The sequence below is a fragment of the Astatotilapia calliptera genome, chromosome 23 (genome assembly GCF_964374335.1).
Source record: "Astatotilapia calliptera chromosome 23, fAstCal68.1, whole genome shotgun sequence".
In the NCBI taxonomy this organism is placed as follows: Eukaryota; Metazoa; Chordata; class Actinopteri; order Cichliformes; family Cichlidae; genus Astatotilapia; species Astatotilapia calliptera.
The window spans coordinates 19162800-19180058 of NC_137443.1; the positions used below are offsets into that span (position 1 = coordinate 19162800).

At 38.8% G+C, this 17259-nt stretch overlaps 1 protein-coding gene across 1 annotated transcript; it reads left to right on the forward strand.

Moving 5' to 3' along the window:
- Positions 1–11842: 11842 nt before the first annotated feature.
- LOC113017860 (macrophage mannose receptor 1-like) lies at positions 11843–16852 on the forward strand. The gene is made up of 4 exons (XM_080297682.1): positions 11843–12000; positions 15099–15406; positions 15789–16075; positions 16170–16852. Exons 2-4 carry the CDS (start codon positions 15133–15135, stop codon positions 16356–16358), a joined length of 750 nt encoding a protein of 249 aa, XP_080153808.1. The 5' UTR covers positions 11843–12000; positions 15099–15132; the 3' UTR covers positions 16359–16852.
- The last annotated feature ends 407 nt before the right edge of the window (positions 16853–17259 follow it).

A 17259-nucleotide genomic window follows, 5' to 3' on the forward strand; every position in this document is an offset into this window, starting at 1 on the left:
AAAAGTTGGGGAACTCTTTGATACAATCTGGAGCATCACGAAATCTCTTTAGTAGACAAAAATCAAACAAGTGAAATGAAAATATTTCATTGTTTTAATTAATTCTGGAAAACATTTAATATTAGCAGTAAATCTGAAGGTTAAAGTAGTGTGGTGATCTCAGCTGGGTGTAAATAACTGATCAATGATAACTGATGATGGCTGGAAGTGATCTGTTACTGATAGATGATAGTCTGATTTTTACAATGCATTTGTGGAAATTAATCATCAGCAATACTTGAAGAGAATGGGATGAATTCAAAGAAAGGGACATTAACTTGAAAGTTGCCAAAAGCACCTCTGACCAGCTAATGTTGCCATATAGTATGTATGTGTGTGAAACTATTCTAAAGATAAAGTGGGTCAAACAGCAGTCATCAGCACACAAGTTGGTCAAGTAGGTCCCTCAGATTGACATTTTCTTCAGTTTAAAAACGTTATCTCATGCTTCTCTTCACAGACTTCCAAGAACATCCTAGCAGTTATCGTGTTGTTGGCCTGATGGTGATCTTTTGGAAACATTCCCGAACACTCATCTGAAAATCAGCAGAATGTCAGGAGGAAAATGAAGATGCAGCAAGGAAAAAAACCCTTGGGAGACACAGTTTATAAGAAGAAAGTCAAAGCCCTTCACTTTGACTGGAGATATTGTTGAAGCAGGAACCGACCGATGTTCCCGAGGTGAAGTTTTTTGCAGATGAACGAGCAAAAAAGTGAGAATAGAACCTGGACCTGTGTTGTTAGTGTGACCCAGTAAGACTGATTTCAGGGGATTTTCAGAGGAGCAAACAACTTAATCAAAGCTATACTTGTGCAGAGCAACCCCTGACCTCTGATGATACTCATTTCCACACACAGTTTTTTCACTTTTTGAAACTATTTCCACAAAGTTGCAGGAATGTGTTTTAAACACTAGATAAAAACACATTCATCTACTGTAATTCCTGATTCAAATATTTAAACCCCACCCAAAACTTTTGTAATTACATTGCAAATTGAAAATATTTTATCTGAATTTCAGGAGTGGGACAACACCTTCATACATGCCCTTTCCTGTTCTCTGTCTATATATTTCTCTCCCACCTTCGCTACAAACAAGCTGTTAACATCATTTATTGTTTCTTACAGTTTAATAAAACTGTGTAATTTACATGAATGTAAAATCCTAAATAACACATTCAAACAGAATCCTTCTGGTAGCAAAAGGACATCTACAAGAGTGCTTTAACTATTACGTGGATGCTACCCTCAACACATAATGCAACAATACAGTTAGTTGCTGCAACAACTCCCATCAAACACAAGTTCACAGGTCTTGTAGATAAAGTGATAAACAAACATAAAAGGGCCTAATGAGTAAATAAACTGATTACCACTCACAGAATATTGGGTCTGGTGCATGTTAAGAATCCTTAATTTGCTTGTTAAGTTTGCCAATGGGTTCGGTGCTTTCAAGTAGCCATTAGTAAGAAAGCAAACTCCCTGTTCCATTATTACCCACTTGGATCAACTTGCCTCAGATCAGAGGCATGCAGTCTGACAATATCACATTTTAGTACCTGCTCAGATTGCCTGGAACCCTGGCTGAGCAGGTACTATTTTAGTTCCTGTTGACAGGTACTATGTCCTAATGGAAAACCCTGGAAACTATGGTCAACTGTGCTGTATACGTACTCACAGAAAAGGGGATATAAAGGTCACTATTTGAAGGATGCTAGTGTTTTGGACAGAGAAGACAGATGGTTTGAAAGAGGCCATCTATGTCTACTGTAAATACCTATCCATGAACAGAAGGGGTGGCTTACGACCAAATTGTCTGCACCCTACAATCTAGTTTTGAGATCCTTTCCCAGGCACCTCAGCCCCCACTCACATCTTGCATCAAGTGACCTCAGTAGGTCACGTGATAGGGTGAGGTAAGATCACACAATGTTTTCACCTGAAACCTCTGCTGATAATGATCCATGCCTTTTTGTAACCTTAGCTTATGAGATGAGTCACATGATTGATAGTAGGTCATTGATCCTCTTAAGGGAGAACTCCCAAGAGGGCTTAAATATCTGGGACTGTCCACCATTTGGTTTAAGAACTGAAGAAGACTCTTGGATGAGAGGTGAAATGTCTTCAAGAAACTTAAAGAAATCTAGTAACTTTCTTTTGAAGCTCCTTAGCATGCATATTAGTCGAATTAAAGAAAACTAACAACATAAATGCATGCATTAACTTTCTTTATTGCAGTAACACGTATAATGTATATTCATGCATGCAGGTCTGTATTACAATAGTTTATATAACATTCACAGCAAGAAAACTGAAAGAAGAGAAAACTGACTTGAAGTTCAATGTTTTCTCACAGGCAGTTCTTGATTTCTGAGAGCCAAATCTACTGGAGTTTCAATTTCTGCTTGTTTTTTTACTGAAGTTCGCGCTTCCGGGAGAGTGAGGGCTCAGCGTCCTCTGACCCGGAAGCATCTCTGCACTGAAGACGGCACACCTGCGCCTAATTTTCCATCCAGCTTCCTCCAATCATCCTCCATCTTGGGCAGAGCTATTTAACATTGTGATCGGGTGACAGTCAGTGCTGGATTGTTGCACTAAGCCTGGTAGTAACAGTGAGCTCTGCAAAAGTAGTGTTGTGTTGGCTGGAAAGCCTCCTCCCCTGTTGTGTGTTGTCCCCCTTTTCTAGGAGTTTGAGGACGGAGTGGATGGGTTAGAGCGAAGAAGCACGGTCACTCTATTGTCACGAGTGAATGGAATCACACTACCACTTGGATTCAGGAGAAGAGCACAATTTGGACTTTGGACTTTTGTCATGTTGTGAACTGTTTGAGCACTTAAATAAAACACATTGTCTAGCTATCAAGAGCTCCACACCTAAGTCCTCACTTCCCTCTAACGTGACACTGTTACTGTTAATCAGTCATGATTATCTAATGAGTGAAACGTGATGGAACCACTTCTATACCAGGCCTGAAGAGTTTGTGTTCATACTATGGAGAGATAAGTCCATGCAAATACTCCAATGACTACTGATAAGAACTGTAAAACATGGCGTCAGTACAGAAGACACTTATACTAAGATGATAAAAAATAAAGAAAATGGTTTTGTGTAAAACTTCCACAATAGTTTGAGGACTCGTAGTAGAAAAAAAAATACTGGACCAATAAAAAATATTTAGAGGAAAACACCTCTCCCACCACTGAGAGTAATTTGTAATAATTTTGAGGACTGAATTATACTGTGTCAGTCCTCCCATATCACATTGATACACGTGTCTGTGTTTTCCCTGTTAAAGTGTGCAACGTCCAGTTTTACTTTAAAAGTTATTTTTAAAAGAATAATACTCCTTAGTTAGCATGGTGTGTGTACATGCGCTTGCAAAGAGTTGTGTTGGCAGCATAACACAGTTTTTTCTGTTCTGGATGCAGTTTGGCTTTAGCATTATGTCTTTTTGTGCAAAAAAAAAAAAAAAAAAAAAAATTCCGCAAATAATGTCCATATTCTTCTGTAAACTGCTCTGCTATTTTCCTGATGACAACTGAAAAAAACTGATTCTAGCGAAAGTGCAAGAACCAATGAGCATGATCTATAAGCAAGGAGACTAACGATTCCAATGAATTCAATTTGTTCAATTTCTATAGTTCTGACGTGGTCTCTAGCTTTATGTTTCAGTGGTTTATAGTTTCTCAGTTACCCCTTCTGGTCTATGTCTTTTTATCTTTCTAGACTTTCCTGCAATCAGCCAAGAAACAACTCACTTTCATTTAAACTCTACTTGCGTCTGTGTTTGGATCCACTGAACACTCCAACAACCTTTATTATCAAGAGAACCACACACCGCCTTTCTTTCCGTGTTTTCTTAAGCGGCGGGGCTTTCCAAAATTAGTCTTTGACCGGGCAAATAAATCCTCACAAAGAATCACATCTGTCCGAGCATTAGAAGAGTCGTACATAGACAAACAGGACCACCGTAATCCAAGTAGTTCCTCGTGTGTATAAGTGATTGTCAGTGAGAGTGAATGACTCCAGGTGAATATCGCCAACAACAATAAAACTAAGGTGTAGAAGATCTCCATCTCGGGAAAAAAAAACCCTCATAAAAAGTTAAAACCACGGTTAAGAACAGAGTTAAAACAAAGTTAAAAACAAAAAGAGAAAGAAAACGCCAGTAAACAAACGCCAGTAAACAAACGCCAGTAAACAAACGCCAGTAAACAAACGCCAGTATACACCTGCTGCAGGTCGCTACAAGAGCAGCTCCCCTTCCTCTCAACATAATAAATGCTTTTACTATAACCTGTATGTTTGCTGTTATATCCATAATATAGGATAAATCACAGCCATTTAGTAAAATAGCAACATATGATAAATATGAAAAAAATAACACTACAGAGAAATAAAAAGAAATATTATTACACAGTGTGTTATTAAACTAAATTTGGAGTAAAATGAGCTCTATAAAGTGTAATCATATTACTCTGAACAGTGTGAATAACCCTCAGTGTTAAATATTTTTCAAATCAAATCAAATCAAATCACTTTTATTGTCACATCACATGTGCAGGTACATTGGTACAGCACATGTGAGTGAAATTCTTGTGTGCGAGCTTCACAAGCAACAGAGTTGTGCAAAATACAATAATGTAAACAAGCAAAATACAAGAATGGCTACATCTGAAACTAATAAATATATGTACAATATATAATAGTATATGCATTTCTGGATGTGTATACTAAATATTTTTCTACGTGTGTGTGTGTGTGTGTGTGTGTGTGTACACATATTTTACAAATTAAATAGAGTAAACAATGAATAGAATATATAAAATAAATAAAATAAAATATACAGAGTGAGACATGTGCAAAACAGTGGCATTACTGTACAGTATGGAGTGCATAATGTTAAAGTTCCAGTAGTGAAGCTGAGGTGTCTATGACGTGTTCAGCAGTCTGATGGCCTGGTGGAAGAAGCTGTCTCTCAGTCTGCTGGTACGGGACCGGATGCTGCAGAACCTCCTTCCTGATGGAAGTAGTCTGAACAGTTTATGGCTGGGGTGACTGGAGTCCTTGATGATCCTCCCCGCTTTCCTCAGGCACCGCTTCCTGTAGATGTCTTGGAGGGAGGGAAGCTCACCTCCAATTATCCGTTCAGAGCACCGCACTACTCGCTGGAGAGCTTTGCAAAATTTTTAAACATTTTGTTGTTAATTTTGACACTAAATTGAGTAGAATTAACAATGAAAAGTTAACACTGGCCAAACTCACTCAACCATAATTGTTTTTAGTAAATTGCTCTCAAATGACTAAAAAATTAGAGAATGAGTTGTACATGCATACATGCTAGTCTCAAGAAGTTAAACTGCTTTTAATATACAGTTTCAGCAGATTAAAACTGAAATCAGCCCAACTGATAAAGTCCACAACTTACGTGGATATCACACTGTTTTCTCTTCATCTCTTTATAAATAAGTCTCTGCCATTCATTCATCAGACCTGTTTGTACAGCAGCACTTACTTTGGCAGATGTTATCAGGGAAGCTTTGAAATTCACTCTGCTTATGATCCCTCTATAAGACACCAGTGGTGATTCAGAGGTTCATGCAAAACCTGCCACCTATTTCCTACTAATTTGATCCCATATGTCATTTAAATCAGAAGCAAAGCAGCAGCATTGAAATACAGTCTCAGTTTGGATTGTTTTCCATAGTAGTTCACTGTGTTCTGGATATTTACTGAGTACTTCCCTAGAGCCTTCACGGATCATGTACATGCAAACCACCACACCCTACTGACAGAAAACTGCCAAAGATGGGTATTTTTGTGTTTGAGTGATGTTGAAATGGAATAAAAGCTGACACGTGCCTTAAAACATTTTTTGAAACGTTACTATAAGAACATTGTTTTAATATTTGTGTTTGTGTAATATATGCACATCATTTTTTCAATTATTTAATCTTTAAAAAACAATATTTAAATATAAATACCACTGATTGCAGCAACTTCAAATGAAGACAAATAAAGACAATGTTAGTACTGTTTTTCTTATTGTTTTTTCACTATTGCATTTGGCTGCTGATTGTCTGAGCCTCCTCCTCAGACAATCAGTTTTCTGCCTTGATTCATATTGAAATGTTAAAATGGTTACTGCTAGACCCAAGTGCAGCATTCGATACTGTTGACAATAATATTTCATTACAATTATTATTATTTATTAAATGGAGAGTCTGCTTCACACACTGAGGTTAATTATGGAGTTCCACAGGGTTCAGTACCTGGACCAATGGACTACTTGCACTAGGGCATGTGACGTATTTCCATTTCCAAATACTACCGCTTGGGTGTTTCCGGTATGTTTGTTTATCTATCGGTTGCTATGCTAATGTCGCTTCAGAATGAGAATAAAAAGAAAAGTATTTAAAACAGAACATTTTCAAAAACAGGAGAAGAAATACTCCGAGCATTACTGTGTCCCACTTTGTATGGCTTCAGCCAAATTTAACGGTATACTAAGTTTTCATGGCTTTCCGACCCATTCCGACTTGAGAAGACAATGGCTGGTAAACATACGCCGGGATCATTTCACGATTACCTCTCACACCAGGGTCTTCTGCAGACACTTTGCCAGTGATCAACTCATAGATCCAACAACCCTCGATGGTCGAAGGCGGCTTATTAAAGGTGCTGTACCAACACTGTTTGAGTGGAATGGCTATAAAGTTGAACCACCGCGGCGTAGTGTTTGGGAAAGAACGGAGCCACGCCCTGAACTAGTTCCTCCTGACGATCAAGAAGAGCACAGTCTTAAAAGAGATCATGACATTGTGCTTTTGTAACGTCAAAAATACCATTTGTCATTTTCTTCATTCAGTTGTGTTATTGTCTAAATGTATATCAGTATGTTAGGCATGGAGTTTTAAATACTTACCATGTAAATAAGTTCTGCACAAATTCAATGTTTTAATGTGTGTTTTTAAAAAATGAAATTGATGCCATTGCGTAAATAAGTTTATTGATTTCACATAAAAGTAACATGTAACAACAAGTAACAACAAAAGAATTCATGAAATATATTGCAAATAAAACAACAGTTATTTTGTTCCAGCCAGCCTGAAGGATCTGTTTTCCTTTTTGCTATGTTTTCACTGTTCATTTTTCCAAACACAGGTATCTTGGCATATACATGTAAAAAAATAAGTAGTCAGCCTTTTCTCTGATTGCATTGTGCACATCTGTATCCGTGTATACTCTTTGCACTAGGTAGTCCTCTTGTGCCCACACAACAAAGTCACACCACTGCATTCCACTGATGAGCAGTTGTCCTTGCCCTTGCCAGTAATATGCGTGGCTCTTTCTTAGTTTAGGGGTACCACATTCCATTTGCACATATTTGCAGTCAATAAAGTTTTGTACATTGGGACATTTGAAGCCAAACTGGGGGTATTCATTCACTCAGACGAAGAGCTTTGCTCACGTGTAGCTTCCTCTATTTTGTGAGCCATTTCCAGAGTTACAGACAAGCTTTTCAGATGCAGAAGCTCTTCTTCTGAGCACACAAACACACAATCTGGTGGCAAGATGTCATACCCCTTCAGAGGCAAGTGCGGTGTTGGTGGTGCATCACGGTGTAGTGTGATGTACTGGGTTGTCAAAACCAGCTGCTGATATGACAGAACACTGCCCTCCTGCACCAGCCCAAAGGCACTTTCCACAAGGGGCTTGTCAGGTCTCATGTTCATTGTGGTCACAAGTGGCCTGTCCTCAATATTAAATTTTGCGTATGCCTCTGTTATTCTGAACAAGAATGCCTCTGTAGAAGCCACTCCTGAAGAAAACATCAATGACAATAATGTAAGAAAGAAGGTTATTATACTGAACAACAACTAAACTAAAAACTAAAAGGTGTAAAACAGTGGTGCATAAGTTAGAGACTGGGATGTATATGTACATGACTGAGTTAGCTGTCTTCAGAAAGTGTAATGTATGTAAATTAATACCTATTCTGACACATGTATGTATGAACAAATAGCAACATATATTTGTAACACATGAAACCAACTTTTACAAATCTAATTACCGTACTCCAGTCTGGGCCATCCTATTTGGTACTGGCTTAGTGAAGATCATGGAGTTGATGGGTCCTGGCTTCACACCCTAACAGAAGACACATTTACTGTGGATGGTGTTGCTGTTCATATGTAAACATGGACTAATTCAAAAACTTTAACCTCATTTAAATTACCACTGTCCGTGGCTTGTGCCATTGCTGTTCAGATTCCGTGCAGCTATGCACAGGGGGGATAACCGGCACTCTGAGTTGTGAGTAGTGTGCTGTTTGGAAGAGCCACAAGCCACAACGAAACTATAGTTGAGGTTTTCTTAACTAATGCCACACACGAGCACTGGCTATGTGTCAGTACCACCGGCGATGAATCCAGAAGCTTAATCTAAGAAGAAAGAACGAAAATTAAAAATGTAACATCTTCATGGAAGAGCCGAACAGGAACATAGTTCAGTGTTATGGTTACTGACCCCCACAGGCTTACCCTCCTGAAAGCTTAGTGTTTCTTTCTCTCCCTATTAAAACAACTTAACCATCCTTGATAACTGTAATAACTTAGATTGTGTATATTTGCAGTATTAACTTGGCGTCAAATGTTTCTGATCACCCACACACGTTGATTAAACTATCTGACTAGTCAAATTAGGAGTGATAAAGCAGGAAGACAAGGAAAACATTCAAGTTGATGGGCCTTTAGGAATGAACTTAACTAATGCTTAAATGAACTGAACCCCACTGAACGGGGATTAACAACTTTACACAGCTTCCTGCCTACACTTAGTCCGTGTGGTGCCTCACTCTTCCTCATTGACGTGTAGCACAGGGCTCTCACACCGACCTCCCCTGACAACCTGTCTTTATTGGACACTGAATAAAGATACAAGTACCATTAGCATTATTTCTGTATTACTCATGTCAGCACGTCTTAAACATATATACTTTACACTTAGCAAGAGTAGCATTAGGTAGTTAACTACTTCCTTAGTTAGCCAACTACCTAACGCTATTATAACAGTGTCTAACAACAAAAGTGACATTAGTTAAGAAAACCTCAACTATAATTTCGGACGACATAAAATACAGTTTAAGAAAACATGTAATATAGAGAATTGACATCAAATGAAGGACATAGCGGAGTAACATAGTGTTTGCATTTGACGTTAGCTAGCGTTTCTTTGTCGGTTAATTTATGTTTTCTTACCTTCGTAGTTGTGTATATATGATGCAGCATATAATTGAAATCCTTTATCTAATTTGCTGGCGGGGGTAGTCGTCACTCTGCTAATCCGATGAACATCAGTGATGTTCAATTTTGGGAGCTCTTGTAGGCAGCGAGTGTAGAACGTCGCCATGGTTTAACCACACCGGAAGCACTGGGGCAGGACTACATAGAACACAGAAGTGATTGTGTAAATAGTCCATTCTGTTTACATTATACATGCTTCTCTTAGGCAGTATCATCAGAAGGCATAGAATACATTTTCACTGCTATGCAATTGATACTTTTACTAGTGAAACTACAGGGATGTCTTAGACAGCTAAACACCTCTGATTTTCTGCTTCTAAATTTAGATAAAACTGAGATTATTGTACTTGGTCCTAACAATCTCGTCACATGACATCAGCATTATTTATATACAAAGAGAAAAATGCTTCTTTTTTTTACATAGAAAAAGTTGTTAGTTCACAACTCATCACGAGACAGGGCCAAACCGATTACATGGGTTTCACAGGGTAAGTCTGTCGGAGCACTGTCAGGAGAGTTGCTGAAATAAAACAAAAAATCTTCCTCATCATCAGTGTTGATAGTCCACAGTTGTGGCCATGAGACGGCTCCTGCATTGTGTTGGTCTTTTTAAACAAGTTAATAAAGTGGTGTGAAATTTCAATCTCAGCACCTCCAAACTTATAATCTGAAAATTTTAGGAAAAAAAACAAAACTCTGTAGTTTGATATTGTCATTACAGATAAATGGTAAATGGCCTGTATTTGTATAGCGCTTTACTAGTCCCTAAGGACCCCAAAGCACTTTACACATCCAGTCATCCACCCATTCACACACTGGTGATGGCAAGCTACATTGTATCCACAGCCACCCTGGGGCACACTGACAGAGGCGAGGCTGCCGGACACTGGCGCCACTGGGCCCTCTGACCACCACCAGTAGGCAACGGGTGAAGTGTCTTGCCCAAGGGCACAACGACCGAGACTGTCCAAGCCGGGGCTCGAACCGGCAACCTTCCGATTTTCTGAGCCTGTCAAGTCCTTCTTTTGACCAATTTTGCCAAAGGAAAGGAAGTTGCCTAATAATTATGCACACCTGATATAGGGTGTTGATGTCATTAGACCACACCCCTTCTCATTACAGAGATGCACATCACCTAATATGCTTAATTGGTAGTAGGCTTTCGAGCCTATACAGCTTGGAGTAAGACAACATGCATGCAGAGGATGATGTGGACAAAATACTCATTTGCCTAATAATTCTGCACTCCCTGTATGTCAGGTTCCGTCTCAGGCTCGTAGCCGAAAACTAGCTTTACTTTGTTGTCTCGGTCAACTTTGCTAGCGAGAGACAGAGAGAGGCGTTGAAAGGCTGCTCCAACGGAACTTATTGTTTCGGAGGAAAACACGAACACGGTGTACAGTCTTAATAGCTTACTTACAACTGGGCTCGTCAGGCACTCTTTTTGGCTGCAGTGGTTATTATTACATTTACATGTTTCCAGCTCCCGCTTCTGGTCAGTGACAATTCGTACTTTTCTTCTCTTTTTCTCCCTCCTAGCGCTCACAGACACATAACAGGTACGGCAGTCCATTCTCCCCGCAGCATGGACTACACTGCCCATGATGCTACATTCTTTAGGGCTGTGCCTGTAACACTCTGCCTATTGCCTTCATATTAAATAACCTTTGTGAATAATTTTTTTTACAATATTTCTTCACGTCATCATGCGGGCCGCAAGTAGGGGTGACATTGGTCATGAGATTGAGACACAGGCACTACAGCCTTTTAATGCGTGTTTTGTTTGGGTTTCCACCAGCGTGGTGAAACGTTTCTCCCACAAAACGTTACATCCAGATGAACAGAATCAACTTTTGGACACAAAACACCATTAAGAATTATTGCTCCTTACCCTAATTTAATTTCTATTACATATCTCAAATATGTTAACGTCTCACAGTCACAGGGCTTTGGAGTTGACGTCACGCCGCAATGTATTGTGGGAGCGCGGCACCATTTCCGGCTCCACAAATCAAAACAAACGCACTGTGTTGGAACAACGACGACAAGAAACATGCTTAAAAGCAGCTGAAAAGAAAACGGACGGTATAGAGACCGATTGCGTCCAAAATGTGATGTCCACATATGTGGACACCAGGTCCTAGGAGGTTAATGAGGCAGTTAAAGGTTGTAAACCTGTAATGGAGAAAGTGCGGGATGTCCTGCTAATTGTGGTTTACCAACTTTTTCATTCTCTGAAGCTGCTGTATTCACTCTCATATATATATATGGTGTGCATATATTGCAGAAACAAAAATATTAAAACAATGTTCTTACACTACAGTTAAAAAAACGTTTTAAGGCACATCACTCAAACACAAAAATCCCCACCTTTAGACAGCTTTCTGTCAGTAGGGTGTGGTGGTTTACATTACATGATCCCTGAAGGTTCTTTGGAAGGGACTAAGTAAATATCCAGAATAGAGTGTATTTAAATGCTGCTGCTGCTTTGCTTCTGATTTAAATGACTTGGGGGATGCCAGGCCAGAGCTATCCATCAAATTAGTTGGGACCTGGATGGCAGGTTTTGAACAGACCTCTGAATCACCACTGGTGTCTTATAGAGGGATCATAACCGGAGTGAATTTCAAAGATTCCCTGCTAACATCTACCAAGGTAAGTGCTGCTGTACAAACAGGTCCGATGAATGAATGACAGAGACTTATATTTATAAAGAGATGAAGAGAAAACAGTGTGATAGCCACGTAAGTTGTGGACTTTATCAGTTGGGCTGATTTCAGTTTTAATCTGCTGAAACTGTATATTAAAAGCAGTTTAACTTCCTGAGACTAGCATGTATGCATGTACAACTCATTCTCTAATTTTTCTTTCGTCATTTTAGAGCAATTTCACTAAAACAGCCAGAGGTGGGACCAAGTCATTGTTTTGCAAGTCTCAAGTAAGTCTCAAGTCTTTATCCTCAAGTCTCAAGTCAAGTCTCAAGTAATGTCAGGCAAGTCAGAGTCGAGTCTCAAGTCACTGGTGTAAAAGTCCGAGTCAAGTCACAAGTCTGAAACTTTGAATTTCAAGTCCTTTCGAGTCTTTAAAAAAAACAAACGAAAAAATAATGTTGCAGTTATGCTAAATGTAAATATTAGACCATGTAATTTTAAAATCTGTGTTTTTCTCAACACATACAAAATAGTGAACTTAGAAAATATACACAAATTGTGAAATTGCACCTCTTTAAAATGCAGCTCAATTAAACTTAGCTCCAAGAATAATTTTCACCGACAGTTCTGAGATAAGCTGCATGTTATTCTTGGATGCGGTTGTAGGACCAGCTTTAAAATCGCATGACAAAAATATCATACACATTAAAAAAAACTGTATCACCAACGTAGCCTGGACAACATTTGCTAGTTAGATGAAGTCAGCTATCTCATCTTAGCATATTTATATGCATATTTATAATCATACGGTTCTTGGAGTGAGTGCATACACTCATGAAGTTTAGTAACTTCCGGTCACTGCAACAAGCCCAGGTACAGTTTACAGGACCTTGAAATGCACCGTGTAGAACGAAAGACCATCGTACGTATCATAAGTTTACCAGTCTCACAAATCGTCTTCATAAATACACATTCGTTAACCGTTTATTAATATAACCTTTGAGCTCAACGGTAATTAATTAGTAGTGGAAATAATTTCTGGTAGCATCACAGAAATGTAGCAGTGACAATAATACTGTATGCTGTAATCGTACCGGGCAATTAGTGATACAAAAAACCTGTTTTATCCTGTGAATAAAAGTATGTGTTTTTGTCAATGTACCATAATAACAGAAGCGAAACGCAATATTGTGTCAGGAAAATTCACTATTTATGCACAATAAATAAAGGAGCATAGCGCGACAATTTCTGTTCAGCGCCAGACTTGCTTGTAACCTATATCACTAATTATGTTGTGAAAATGACGTATTAACTACTAAAAAACACTGACCTTTGTGTAAATGCTTGGAGCAGACTAACCTGTGAGCTGGAGGGTTCTGGGACGTTATATTTGATCTTTGAATGGCTGCAATCCAGGCCATCCGTCGCATCTTTGTTACTTCTGAAACATGGCTCGAACAATTTCTCTTCCACGACGTAATCCGATAACAACCGATCTCTTTACCCGTCGGCTTCCCGTGGCTGTCATGCGACCGGCTATTGCAGTTAATAATACAACGGCTTCTTGACATTTTTGTGTTTCTTTTTATCGCTGTGTGACTGATTTTTATTGAAAGCCTGCGTGCGCTAGTACCGCTTGCCACGAGTTCCCAGAATCCTTTGCGGTTCTACCCGTGAATGACGTCACATTTTCAATCTCTATATAATATGCATGTTAAATTTTATATTTGGGGTGAAATATCAAGTCTTTTCAAGTAAACCGGTTCAAGTCCAATTCAAGTCCCAAGTCATTGGTGTAAAAGTCCAAGTCAAGTCACAAGTCTTAGAACATTTTTTCAAGTCAAGTCTAAAGTCATAAAATTAATGACTCGAGTCTGACTCGAGTCCAAGTCATGTGACTCGAGTCCACACCTCTGAAAACAGCCATCTGAGACTTAGGTTAACACATTACGTCTTTGTCTGATTTTGATTTTGTTGTAATGTTTTACACTGACTGACAGCAAATAGTAGTAAAATTTATAGCTGACAAAATATGTAGTGAGCAAAGTGACAATAAACACAGCTCAACTGAAAGAGAACTGAATTGGTTTAACTCCTGTTTTCATGTCAGTGATTGAAAACCGTGATTAATTAAACTGTCACATAGATATAGGATCAAGTATAGATAAAAAAAATAATAATTAAAAAAGGCAGCTCATTAAAGAAGTATTCCTGTATAAACTGGACCACAGTCACTGTAGTGTCTGAAAGTACTTGGTGTCATAACAGCTGTGTTAGGCAGCCAGGAATGGACCCAAAATCCAAACTAAACTCAAAACACAGCTTTATTGCTGGAATTATTCATTATAAACTAAAACTGGGAAAACACTTTAAACTAAACAGACAGACTAGCAGAAAACCCAGCATTCAGGGTGATCACAACAACCAGCGGAGGAAGAGGCAGACATTAAAAGCACAAGGCAAACGAAGGAATAGACCACAGGTGGGAACACAACTCAACATAGTCTAACTAACGAGACGGGGAACCAAGACAGATCATGACACTTAATTGCTAAAGAGTTATTACATCTACATTTTTGAAACAGCCGTTTATAGAGGAATTAACCTGAAATAACCAAAATGCTATTTATGTCATCAAAGATCCATTTAGACTGGTCTACACTGTTAGTGCTCTTTAAACATCAAAATAAACTAAAACTCAATATGCTGGGTCAGATGACCCGAGATCGTGACAAAGGGATCAGACACTGAACACAGTGTATGATCCGCCAAAGAAGAACAAAAAACAAAAGCTATCTCACTATTCAGTTTGATCTCACTCGCACTCTTATTTTGTAAATGTCATTACAACAATTTATTTAAATTAGTATTTCTATTGTTTTGTGTTCTTTTCTTTTTAAATAATAGGACATTTCACTTGAAATTTGAAATGTTTTATTGATTTCTTTAAACACACAAGCACCTATATCTGTGCAATTTACTCTAGTTGTGTTTAATGAAGAGTTTATTGTTCCCAGCATTTATCAGTAGAGCATTATGTGGACACAGTAGACGCTGCTCTTCCTCACTATAAAATTTCTGTTCTGTGCCCTGTCTGTGCAGGCTTTTTGTCCACTTTTCTCCTGTGAAAAACACAATGACGAAGCACGTTGGCTTCTTGCTCATTCTTTTCCCCGTGTGTGGACATCTGCTGGACATCAAGTTTTATAATAACCCTTACGAGTATACCTGGGCAGATGCACTGGCATACTGCAGGAAGAACCACACTGACTTGGTCCGAGTGAGAACTGCAGAAGAGGATGAAGCTCTACAGTACTCTGGATGGATCGGTTTGTCCCGGAAGGATGCAACAAGTCCATGGAAATGGTCCAGAGGAGACGAAATAGCCTACTTCACACCATGGGATGGCGGTAAATTCTCATACTATGTTTTTTACTCCTTAGATGTTACCTGGCTTACAAGACCAAACTTACTGGTAATTATTCCAAACTTATTTGCATTGTGACCTGAAATCGATTTGAGATATTTTGAGCATTCAACAATTTAAGTGGTGAGAAAGGATCAGATTTACAGTGTGGAGCAGTGTTGTCTACCACAGTGTTGACTGTAGTGAGTTTCACGAAGTCCCAAACCAACTGTTTCAGCTGGAACTTCAGCAAGGAGGGTTTGTTACACACATAAACACTGTACTGGTAAAATGATTTGATACTGAATCTAGATAAAAAATAGACCTTTAAAACATCTCTGAAATCCAGCCGTCTTTTTTGTCTATTGTACTTCGACTTCTTGCAGCACCAAAAGACGATGAAAACTGTGTGAACAGAAAAAGCAATGGAAAATGGGAACGCAAGAAGTGTGATGAAAAAAAAACTTTCCTATGTTATGAGGAAAAGCTGATTCTGGTGAAGGAGAATAAAACATGGGAGGAGGCATTAGAACACTGCAGGTCTCTGGATGGAGTGGTCACAGAAGATCCAGCCTCTTCATACAGGAACCACGGCTATGACCTGGCCTCCCTGATCACTCCAGATGACTACACCACTGCACGAGAGACCGCAAAAGAGGCTACCACTGATGAGGTTGGGCAGTTTTCTGCATGCGTTTGTGTTGGTGAGAGACTCATAACTATACTTACTGTAACTTTATTTGTTTCTCTTTGTTTACTGTTGGCAGGTGTGGACAGGCCTGTGTAACCTGGCTGGTGAGTGGCTGTGGGTGGGTGGAGAAGAAATGCAATATGAGGATATCCCAAAATGCCCAACCGAGGGCCTCTGTGGCGTCCTCGAGAAGAATGGTAGTTCACCCTACGGCATAAGAAACTGCCAGCAGAAAAGGAACTTTCTCTGTTCCAAAATGAATTAAGTACTGTACTTAAGTAAAAATTTGTTATATCTGTACTTACCTTTCCATCGTATGACACTTAGATACATGTGTGTCAAAGTAAACAGGAGAAATAATCCAAAGCAGACTCCACAGACAGGGTTAAACAAAAATGAACCGTTACTCAGGTATATGAGTGAGTCCAAAATTAGAAATTCCAAGAACAATGGGAACCTGACCAACACTTTACACTACCAGTTAAAGGTTTTTGAGTTAGAATAATTGTACCTTCATTCATGATGTATGTTACCAAGATATCAATTAATATAGTCAGTACATTGAAAAGGTGAGAAATAGTGATGAGATGTTTTCATACTGTTAGATTATACAATGATGATAGATTAATGCAAACCAAAAAAATCATAACGTCTTGTTATATGTGTTATTTTCCTAATGTAGTTGTGTGACATGTCAAGTAAATACTGGACTATACATAATTTAAAAGTTGTCTCAAGTCAATAAAGATATTAAATAAAGATTAATGTGCAGTTAAGCAATTATTTGTCTTTATAAGCAGTGGTGAGGGAACCATATGGTTACTTTCACTGCTATGAGGCTTTTTTTTACATCCTAAAACAGGCCGTCTTGTATTCCTTTTGAAAAGAATGTTTTACAGAATTCGAGAAGTACACTCTAACTACGTACATAGGAATTTGTTATGAAACAGCTGTGTGCAGGCAGGAGTGGTAGTAGGAGGACCCAGTGTGCAGACACTCGGAGGTGAAAAGTGAACTCAAAACAGCTTTAATACTGAACTCAAAAGGGTACCAAAACTAGGAATACAAAATACACTTACATAGACAGAAACACAGCTAGATAAGGGTAGATCACAACAGCGACAAACTGAAACACAGGGCTTAAATACACAGAGGGAGCAATCAGG